The 10,663-nt window shown below is 39.3% G+C and overlaps 3 protein-coding genes across 4 annotated transcripts; 1 reads left to right on the top strand and 2 right to left on the bottom strand.

Annotated features, from left to right (window-relative positions):
* Positions 1-495: 495 nt before the first annotated feature.
* On the top strand, positions 496-2,833 carry LOC119988147 (protein trichome birefringence-like 37). The gene is made up of 5 exons (XM_038833085.1): positions 496-935; positions 1,023-1,194; positions 1,496-1,671; positions 1,758-1,916; positions 2,014-2,833. The coding sequence occupies exons 1-5, from the start codon at positions 655-657 to the stop codon at positions 2,303-2,305; spliced, it is 1,080 nt and encodes a 359-aa protein (XP_038689013.1). The 5' UTR covers positions 496-654; the 3' UTR covers positions 2,306-2,833.
* Positions 1,885-4,956, bottom strand: LOC119988148. 2 transcript variants are annotated; one of them, XM_038833088.1, is made up of 5 exons: positions 4,613-4,956; positions 4,425-4,501; positions 3,878-3,989; positions 2,835-2,994; positions 1,885-2,105 (listed from the first exon to the last, which is right to left on the bottom strand). In XM_038833088.1, the coding sequence occupies exons 1-4, from the start codon at positions 4,888-4,890 to the stop codon at positions 2,865-2,867; spliced, it is 597 nt and encodes a 198-aa protein (XP_038689016.1). In that variant the 5' UTR covers positions 4,891-4,956; the 3' UTR covers positions 1,885-2,105; positions 2,835-2,864. The 2 variants fall into 2 exon arrangements, with proteins under 2 accessions (XP_038689016.1, XP_038689014.1); XM_038833086.1 differs by lacking the exon at positions 1,885-2,105 and having other exon boundaries at positions 2,692-2,994.
* Positions 4,957-5,257: 301 nt separating this feature from the next.
* LOC119988694 (protein CHUP1, chloroplastic) lies at positions 5,258-8,712 on the bottom strand. The gene is made up of 6 exons (XM_038833830.1): positions 7,409-8,712; positions 6,964-7,095; positions 6,687-6,868; positions 6,456-6,567; positions 5,617-5,751; positions 5,258-5,509 (listed from the first exon to the last, which is right to left on the bottom strand). The coding sequence occupies exons 1-6, from the start codon at positions 8,576-8,578 to the stop codon at positions 5,381-5,383; spliced, it is 1,860 nt and encodes a 619-aa protein (XP_038689758.1). The 5' UTR covers positions 8,579-8,712; the 3' UTR covers positions 5,258-5,380.
* Positions 8,713-10,663: the final 1,951 nt, after the last annotated feature.

The raw sequence follows: 10,663 nt of genomic DNA, 5'->3' as shown, positions 1-10,663 counted from the left end.
CCATAAATTAATGGCTACATAATTTTGATGAAGTGGGTGGAGTCTAGTGGCTTACAGTGTGAGTTCCCACAATATCACTTTCCATACATTCATTCATAATTTGTTGATTAATATATCAATCAATTAGGAACCCACTTTCTGATCAATTGGTGACTTCTATCATACTCAGACATAACTTGTCCATTAACGTCTATTGTTATAAAAAACAAAAAAATGTTGACCAATCAATCAGACAGGGTGTCTAGGGCTTGTTTTTGTCAACATTATCGATCCCCTTAATTAATTTTTTGAGTAATTTTGGTTAAGATGTGAAATGATAGCACATGATGATGATTAGTATGGCTTGTGAAATGCGGAACAATGGAATGTCAAAACAACTTAACACAAAGAACCCCCACTTGCATACAAAAAAAGTCAAAAACACTACTTTAAATCATCATCACTTGGAAAAATAGACATCTAATCATTCAAGATTTCCCAGCTCAATCAAACAGATACTACAAAAGAAACCACTTGTTATTTCCCACTAAACCATGTGAAACCAACCCACCAAGCTAGCACCACTACCAGCCCTCTTCTTTCTCTTTCTATACATACAACCACACCCATCATCTCATCACGCCATCTTTGTCTCAATTTGATTAAAATCCAAAGATGGGTTTTGTGTATTTACTCTGTGTTTGTCTCTTGCTGTTGTTTCAACAATCATTGGCAGGACAGCAGTACAACAATGTGAGCAGAGCATTGAAAGGGAAGAAGCAATTGAGTGGGTGTAATTTGTTTCAAGGCAAATGGGTTTTTAATGCTTCATATCCTCTCTATGATTCCTCTGCTTGTCCCTTCATAGCTGATGAATTTGATTGCAAAAAGTATGGTAGACCAGATAAGCAGTATCTCAAGTATGCTTGGAAGCCAGACTCCTGTGACTTACCCAGGTAATTAGATTTAGTTTAATTTCTATGAAGTTTATGTTGGACGAGAAAAGTTTAGATTTTGTTAATTAATAGGTTTATATGGTGTAGATTTGATGGGCGGAGATTATTGACATTGTGGAGAGGGAAGAAGATAATGTTTGTGGGTGACTCAGTGAGTCTGAATATGTTTGAATCACTATCATGTATTATTCACGCGTCCGTGCCAAGTGCAAATACGAGCGTTGCCACGAGGGACTCACTGTCTTCCGTGTCCTTTAAGGTGCGTCTGGTTCTTGACTATATAAAAAAAGGTAAACAATACTTGTGCGCCATGGCTGAGGCTGAGATCGGGGGGACAAATAAGACATACGCTGAACTTCTTTCACATAATAATATGTGGGGAGAGGGTTTGAAAATCTGACAAAGAAAGAACATGAAAATAGTTCCAAAAATTTGTTTTTGACTTTATTCTAGTGCATGTTTGTCTGCTTTTTATGATTGTCATTCCTTTAGTTTTTTTATAATGTTTTCACAAACTTTTGGCTTATGGTTTGTTTAAAGAATCTGTGTACTTTATGCAGGACTACGGAGTGTCTATTTTCTTGTATAGAACACCATATTTGGTTGATATAGTTACAGAAAATGGCAGTAGAGTGCTCCGGCTAAACTCCATTGAAGCTGGAAAATCATGGAAAGACATGGACGTGTTGATCTTTAACTCCTGGCACTGGTGGCCACACACCGGAAAATCTCAGCCGTACGTTACTTTCATCATGAATTATATCATGCCTTTACTGAACCGAGAAGGAAAATGGTTCCTAATGAACCTGTATTGTGTTGCAGATGGGACTACATTAGAGATGGAAGTGGGCTTTATAAAGATATGGACCGCTTGGTTGCATTTCAGAAAGGCTTGACAACATGGGCTAAATGGGTTGATCTCAATGTTGATCCTGCTAAAACAAAAGTTTTCTTCCAGGGGATTTCTCCTACCCATTATCAGTATGTCAAAAACCTCACTACCCACAAAATCATTTCAAAACAATAACTCATTTTCAGGATTAGTCTGTCAAATACTAAAGAGGGTTTCTTGAAACAGAGGGAAGGACTGGAATCAACCAAAGAAGAGCTGCGGCGGCGAATTGCAGCCACTATCAGGGTCTACTTATCCGGGAGGAGCACCACCTGCAGCTGCAGTGGTGAACAGGGTGTTGAGTTTAATTAAGAAACCAGTTTATCTACTTGACATAACAACACTCTCACAACTAAGAAAAGATGCACACCCTTCTACTTACGGTAATGACCCTTCAAGCAATGACTGCAGCCATTGGTGCCTTCCTGGACTGCCTGACACTTGGAACCAGCTTCTATATGCAGCTATTGTCATGTGAAGGTCAATACTAAGCAAGAGCTTATAGTTTTTCATATATGTTTTCTTTATACATTTATGAAGGGACAAAGGTCTCTCATTAATTCACTTCCGGTAGATGATAACAAGGGGGGTAAATCAATTGTAAAGTGATTGATTTCATTGACCAAGGCAATAACAAATAGATAGGATGGTGACATGGATGATGCAAATGTATCTTCATGTGATCATGCAATGCAAGTTTCTTCTCGAAGTGATTTACTCCATTAAACACGACTTCTGGAGCATAATGAGAAACTTAATAATTTTGGTCAAGAATAACAGCGTTGTTTCTAGAATAAAGTTCAGGCATACAGACAACATGACAGCAGAAAAACTCACAAACTAGAAAGACAGCAGGATAAAGCATTGTCAGGAATAGGTTGTTACGTTGTTGAAATCATTAAAACAAAGTAGTCATTTAAAGTAGCCAGATAACATAAGATACCAAAAATCCAAGATAAAACAGAAACCTTTAGTTACAAACTGGGTGATTAGATGTGAAATCTAACCTTAGATAACATGGATGAGGCAGTGGAGCACTAGTAGCCAACATATACTGCAGTATTCACTATGTAACAATCATCATTCTTATCTCCCATTTCTTCGACATGCACGCCACTGGAGCAAATTAATCCTCCATCCACAACTTCGACGTCCAAAATTTTTCCACTGCAGTTATTCTTATTGTTACTTCTAAGGAAACAGATAACAAAACCATAACAAAGCAATACAACAATCAAGATAAGGACTAACGATAAAAAAGAACCTTGATTCAAGAGGCATTCATGAACGGGAGATTAAGCTGGTGTTAATTGAAGGACTAACGGAACAACCTCTAGCCTCCAAGTGAACAATTAACACCCACACCCTTCCCCCCACGTTTTATAAGGGAACTCACAAACTAGAAGATCAACAGGTTATGCATTGTGTTGATCGAACTTATGAACTAAAAATACATGACAAATGAAGCAACGAAGGGAAAACTTCCTTAATGAAAAGAGTAAGAATAAATAAGTAGACCATTCTGAAACTTCATGATTTTAGAATATAAACCCAATACCACTCCTGAAAATGTCCTCATTAAACAACATCAAACAAGTTCTACAGCTATGTAGTTCAATTTTCATTTGCTTACTAATGTCCTGCTACTGTGCTACAGAAGCAAAGAAAGATTTTGAATACAGTAAATATATAACCACAGTTTACTACAAATTCAGACATACTCAAGCCAGATGACAAATTTGTAGGGGCATTCACTTGTAAAAATTAACATGTTCTGGTGAGGACCACATGCGCTTGATAGATGAATTTCCACGATTCCATTTAGAATCCTACTATCAATACCAAGCAGTAAGGATATAAATGACAGTTAACATGAACCGAATTACCAAAATATCAATTTCCACAAGGAACTTGAAGACAGCTTTACATAAACCAATTTTTCTTTCTTTTGTTTCCAGCAGTAACTAAGAAAAGAGATGGATATCATTCATGAAACCATGACATAAAATGATGCAGAAACCTCCACAGATGTCAACTACTCAACACTTACTAAGGAAAGACAGACTTGACTCTCTCAATATCCAGGGATTGCTGAAGGGAATGAGGTACTCCTAGCTTGATTTGTAGCTTCATTTGTTCAAATGTGACACCAGGTATGGACCCTGCATTATTTTCAAACTATTAGAAAATTTTATCTTTTCTTCTTTGCTCAGAAATTGATAAAACCAATGAACAATTACACAACAAGGGCACCAAAAACCTGGTTCCCTACCATTGAAAATTCACTTCAAGCATACCTCAAGGTTACAGTTAAAACGGTTTCTCATCTCAATCAACATCTGTCCAAGCAAAACATAACCCTCTAAACTCATAATTTGTTAAACACAACCAGCAGTTCAATAATCCCAACCATTCGAGGTGGATGACCCCCCAAACAAAAGAACTTGTTTCGCCATTCCAAGACAGCATAAAATGTTCAAGCTTTCCGCATCGCAAAATAACCATGAGAACAAAAAGTTCAAGCACATAAACAACATAAGTTTTAAATTCATTGGTGCTACATCACACAACTAAGCATAAGGCAGAGAAGTGAGCACCTCTGCGAAATGCAGGAATTGAATTGGAGGAGATGGCATCCCGACATGCCCGCATTGCTGCAGCAGTAATATCTTGCCTATATCGCGCAAATATGCCAATAATTATCAAAGAGCAGTGTTTAAAACAAAACCAATCGAAGTACAGAGGAGTCAAATTAAATGAGCGAAATGGGCACATGATACAATACCCATGTTGATCGTAGCCGACACCCATCTCCACAAACAAAAGCTTCATTGGGAGGTCTGAACTGGTTTTGACAGTTGCGTCACTCTGCACCGTTTCCATGGCAGTTGTGGCCCGAAGTATAGGGCGGAGAAACTGAGGAGCTTGGATTGAAGATCGGTCCTTTAGAGGAAAATATGGGTTTGCTGAATACGGTGCGCAGTGATTCGTAGGATTTGAAGACGGGAGCTTTATAGAAGGGACGATTGGGAAATTTATGACTGAATTCACAGAGGCAGACATCAATCAATTTGAATGCTGCGGCCTTCACACTCGAGTCAGATTCTGGCCAACTCAGTACTCACCGATGATTTTTTTTTTTTTCTCTCTTCCAGTTTTTGTTCGATAAGAATGGGCTTCATGGGCTTTTGTGGTCCCGGAAGACTTGGATGAATGGCATGCAAGAAAACTCTTTTTTATTCCCGGCCCAGGCCTAAGGGCCAGATTTTGGACTCTTGAGGCCTTCTATTGCACATAGAGATAATTGAGGTGACAATACTTGGCCCATTAGTGGCATGCCCATCTTTTTCCCTAATCCCACTTAAAACCCATTAATATTTGAAAATCAGCTGAACCTTCTAGTTTGATGAGGGAAAAGTAGGAAGAGAGATTAGATCAACAAATCAATCTTAATGAGAGATAGCCTCAGCCATCGTGTATTCACATACATTATTATGTTTTATATCTTTACAACAAAAAAGGTAAGCACTTCTGAAGCTGAGGTTGCTACAGATTAACAGGTCGTAGACCTGCATACAAGTCTCTGATGTTGCTGATTCTGGCATTGTATATGGCAAGATCTGGCTTTCTCTCTCAGCTCCTGGAATGCCCTCATTGTTTCAACATCAAAACCTCCAGCAAACTGCCCATGAAATAGAAAAAAGCAAATGATTTCCACTCTTCATTTAATAGCACAATAAAATAGTCAATGTCCGAGTCCAAGCACATGATTTTCAGAATGGTTTTTACCTGATGCACCCGGAAAGCGAATCTAACCCCCTGGACAATCAGTTCCTCCTCTTCAGGACTACCCCCAACGCTTTCAAGTTCAGCGGATACTCTCTTCATATACTTCATTGCTAATTTCACTGATGCCAGCTTGATCTGCAACACAAAGAGATCAATAAGACATAAACATGACCAACAAAAAGAAAAGTTTTTAACAGTTAAGTAGCAATAGTAAATTCGTGCAAATTGAGTCGAAACTAACTTAAAAGATGCCACTAATGTCGCATTGTCACTCTGATTAACATTAGTTTAATCCAAACACAATACGTGATAGAAAACATAATATCACAAGCCAACAAAAATTATAGCTTAAATAATGCTTGCATAAAAGGTTACCCTGGGGAACCACAATTTTTTTTGTTCTTAGCCTCGGAAACATTTAAAGAGCCTCCCATTAAAAGGATAAAGAATCTTATCAAGTGAAAACGAAGTTAAGAAAGAAACAGACAAGAAGATACATGTAGTCTTCTGGGAGCTCACATGTGCTCTATATGCAGGCATGGGCCGCTTAAAAAAGAGCAAGATTTTAACTTTCTCTTTGTCCTTATGCAACCTACCCCGCTATTCAGTGAACAATAATTTAATCATACATTATATTTTAAACAAAGTTCCCCTGGCACAAGATCTAATTCTATAAACAATTCAAAATTTTATCAGTCCCATAAATCTAGTAAGTGGAAGCCATGGATCTTCATGATTATATCGGTACAGATCATGGACCAAACAGTATCCCTGTCAATCCCATTCCCGTGAGCACGTTATTGTTTTTATTATAACCAATGTTGAAACAGAAAATTCACCTGGTTTACAATCCCAGTGTCAAGCATCCAATCTGTAGGAATTTGGAAACCTTTGAATCTGTTAGTACCGGATTCCCTCAGACGTGAGAGGTTGTAGACTCCATGCTCCAATCTGTAAAATTCAAGAGAAAGGATGACGATAAGCCAATAAATTGAGTTAAAAGATCTAAATGTGACCACAATTTACTGCAAATAAAGTCCTTGTGTTGGAAACAGAGTATATTTGCATACTTTTCAAGCAAAGCCTGCATTTTTTTGAGAGCTGGACCACATTGCTGGCGAGGATCATCACGAATAGACAAAGCCTCAGATTCAAGCTTCTTGAAATCACAATAACCAAATGCAGCCTCGCGCAGGGCATCTGCCTTTTGCTCTGGCCATTCAAAATGCTTAAGCACTGCCCTTTCATCAACCTTATACAAAGGGACAAAGCCAATCTAAGTACCAATACTATTTGTTGCCAAAAATTATTCATAACAGTGCAAATAAAACTGGAATTAGAATATACCAAGTAAGAGAGCTCATCATCGAGCCACTTGACGAAAAGCACCACATCGTCAATGTTGGTGAAGGCTGCATTCTCAACCTCTTTGATCAGAAACCTTATAAAATCTCCTTGTGTTTCCACATCTGTTTTTATCTGTATAATCAGGATTAACACCAAAAATGAACTCAATCAAGGAAGCAAGGAGAACGATAGGCTGGTTCAATCAATGGTAAGGGTACGAAATGATAATGATATTGTCGGAATTGCCATTAAATTTTAATGTTTTGAAGAACGTCTTTTTTGTTTGAATAGAAAAGTTAGAATCTAGAGATTGTCCTATCTATCGAGCAAAAAAATAAAATCCAAGAAAAGGAGTAGGGGCAACAATAAAGGCACTCGACCTGTCAGTTGTCACTGACAAAAACCCACAGTGGCAAAACTGTAATTAGGGAAAATCGGTACTCACCGCAAGCAAGTGAGTCGACCGGTTCTCGATCTCCCCTATCATGTCGCGGGAGTTGAGCGTGGCAGGTACCAGCTCCGTCGTGCCGCTGCCGGAGTCCCTTCGAGAATCCCTCCGCATCAAGGAATGATAAAACTCCACAACCTCGGGCACCCTCCTCACCTTCGCTAGCCCGCCTTTTATTCCCTTTAGCGGAGGTGGAGGAGGCGGTGGAGGCGCAGTTCTAACAGGGGGCGGAGGTGGTGGAGGCATTGATTTCATCGCCGGTGGAAGTGGAGGTGGAGGTGGAGGTTGTGGAATCGATGGACAAGAACCGTCAGATGATGTTGGGGATGACGGTGAGGACGAGGACGACGGCCTTGGTGGTGGTTTGGGAACTCTTGCAACCCTAGATCTCTGATTAATAAGAGTAGACTCAGCGAGTTCCTCCGAGTTACACCTGGAGTGCCTTGGTCTCTCACTTTCGGCCTCCTCTCTCCTTAAATCCACAATATCCGCCCTGTGATTTTCTTGGTTAGTATTAACAGTAATTTGGCTACACCTGTTTGATTTCTTCAGGTTTCTTATAATATTCGATTTTACGGAAATCTCCATTAATCCTTGAAACCTCTGAGATAAGGAGAGCTCGTCACTCTCCACATTCATGTCCACTTTACTACAATCGGAGGCCGTTTTCTTGAGCTCCGCAATCACCGTTTCCATCTCCTTCACTTTCCTTTCGCTCTCCCTCCTGTCTTCCTCAAACTCCTTCTTCACTTCCCGGAGCTCCTTTTCCAGTCTCTCATTCTCAACTTCTAACCTCTCGATCTTCTCACTCGCCACTCCAAGCTCAGCAGTTTTTTGAGAGATTTCGCTCTCGAGTACAGGAACGATCGCCACGGACTCTTTGAGCAGCTTGTGTCCGATGAGTTCGGTTTTTAATAGAGATTCTCGCTCACGAAGCTCCTCAACGAGACGGAGCAGCTCCGTGACGTCCGGCGGCCGTGGCTGCACCTGCGCTGAGGACCGTGGGAAGTATACGCCGAACGAACGCGAGAAACCGGCCTTCTGAGATCCAGACTTCCCGGAGCTCGGGGAAGGCAGCGGCGGCTTTTGCTTTGGCGGTGTTTCTTGCTTCTGGTTGGCAGGGGGTTTTTGCAGCCCCATTGCCACCCTCACCTTCCCAGCGACCATTGTAAGTGCAAGAGAGGGAACCAGACCTATCAACACGCTAGTTTTCCTCTGTTTTGTTTTTACAGTGGGAGGGGGAGACCTAGTTTTAGAGAGATAAAATGGAGTATTTGAGTTAGGAAGGGAAGGAACCAGACATGCATAGTAACTAAAGGGAAGGGCACGGATTACGATGAACGGTATTCTTTTGTGGGACCCGGAACTATCGATTAGGCATTAGAGCAGGTCGAGTCGCGGTGGAGTCGGTTGTGAGGATAACACGGGGTTCATTTCGAATTTAAGGCTAGGCGCGTGTTTTCAGGCGATATGGAAGCGAGGGTGGTTTGTTTTGGAAACTCGGTGAGGATTGGAAGTTAAGCAATTAGTTAAACCAGGGAAAGTAAAGGAAGTGGAATGAGAAATCAAATTTGGAACACCAGGAAAGTGGAACAGTAGGAAAGGTACCTCTAACGGTCACCTTATATGAACTCGTCAACTCAGTTTCTCGCTGTTTTCTCGCGATTTTTTCGATGGTGTATTTATTATTCAACAGTAGGCGAGTAGGTTTGCTTTAGTCAAACTAGGTCCGTTAAGTTATCGTTACTAAAATATGTTAAAGAAAATGCATAATGAAGATAAAAATAGGAATTTGGACTACAAACGAGAGATAATTTGATTATTAATCGATTGCGTTAGGACATATCTGTGTCATTCGATTTGAGCTACACGAATATTTCTTGGTGATATTTTAAAGGAAAGAAAAGAACATACTTTGGATGAATTGTAGTCTTCTCTTACATAAATGTAGAACGAGGGCAAAATTATTTAATCTATAATTTTGGGAATTTGATTCCTTTTTCACTTTGTCATTTCACATAATTACATCCATATCATTTGTTTGTTGCTAAATTACACTTATTTCTTATTTTCCACCTTAATTTTTTTATTGGGTTATCATATTTATCACTCAACGGCTCTTAACTATGCCCCATTTCCTGCCAAAGCCCATAAAATTTGTCTCTTTCCTACTTATATTTTTGTCTCTTTCCTTCTTCAATTTAATTATATAATTTGATGTTAACAAAAGGAAAAAGATAAAAAAATTTCAAAATTTGTTTTTTAAAGGGGAGAAGAGAAATTAGAACCCTGATCACTGGGATGATACACATCATCTCTATCACTATTAAAAAATAAATTCTAACTTGAGGCAAGTAGAATCGTGTTGTTATAGTGAGCTATTTTGATCAATAATTGCTGCATTTTTTATTTTTTGGTAAGGTAGCTATTATACATTTGTCATTGGTGAACTTGCATGGTTGCCTGGTTGGTACTTCACTTTCACTGTGAAAAAAAAAATTATATATATATATATATGGTGAATGAATGTTGACCATTAACAGACTTGGTAAGATCCTTCTCTCAGGCATTTTGCAGCTCCATCGTAGTAGCATGTAATAATGTAATATTGTTGTATAATGAGTGGCAAAGAAAAATATCACATAGAAGTTAGAGACAAAGAACTCATGAGAATCTCCTCGCCAGGGATTTCTTTCATTCATTTTGCTATGGTCATGGCCCGTGACCTGACCCTCATGATCACGACCTGGTCAGTCGTATGTTTTTTGCATGTATTCGTGTAATGTCTTCTCTTTCACAGTACACATATTGAAGTTACCAAGCATAAAATTCATAGCTAATTAATCAGATTAGGAGGTATCAATGAAGCCAGGAAATAGAAAATGAAGAAGGAGAGGAGACATTAGAGAAATGAATGGGATGGAGCTAGCTAGCATGAAAGGAATGTAACGAGTGGTTGGAATAAATGTGTGAACTTAGAGTGGTCCTTGAAACCCTATCCTTCTAAAGTCTAAACCATCCCTAAATTGTTAGAGAGCTAGAAGAGAACAAGCTGGATGGCACACAAAGCCAACAAAGCATATCAGACATCATTCTCTCCCATGTGTCTCCAATAAATCTCCTATACCATGTCGATGGAATGCGATTACGACCCTCCATGCTGCGTATTAGTAATGCATAATTGGTTGGAATATTTGTGTTCGTATAGCATGTCTGTGAAACTATTTGGGTCATAACCTAATTGATGAATCT

The sequence above is a fragment of the Tripterygium wilfordii genome, chromosome 21 (assembly GCF_013401445.1).
Source record: "Tripterygium wilfordii isolate XIE 37 chromosome 21, ASM1340144v1, whole genome shotgun sequence".
In the NCBI taxonomy this organism is placed as follows: domain Eukaryota; kingdom Viridiplantae; phylum Streptophyta; class Magnoliopsida; order Celastrales; family Celastraceae; genus Tripterygium; species Tripterygium wilfordii.
Note: the sequence above shows the minus strand (reverse complement) of the source record. Positions and strands in the feature narration are given on the sequence as shown.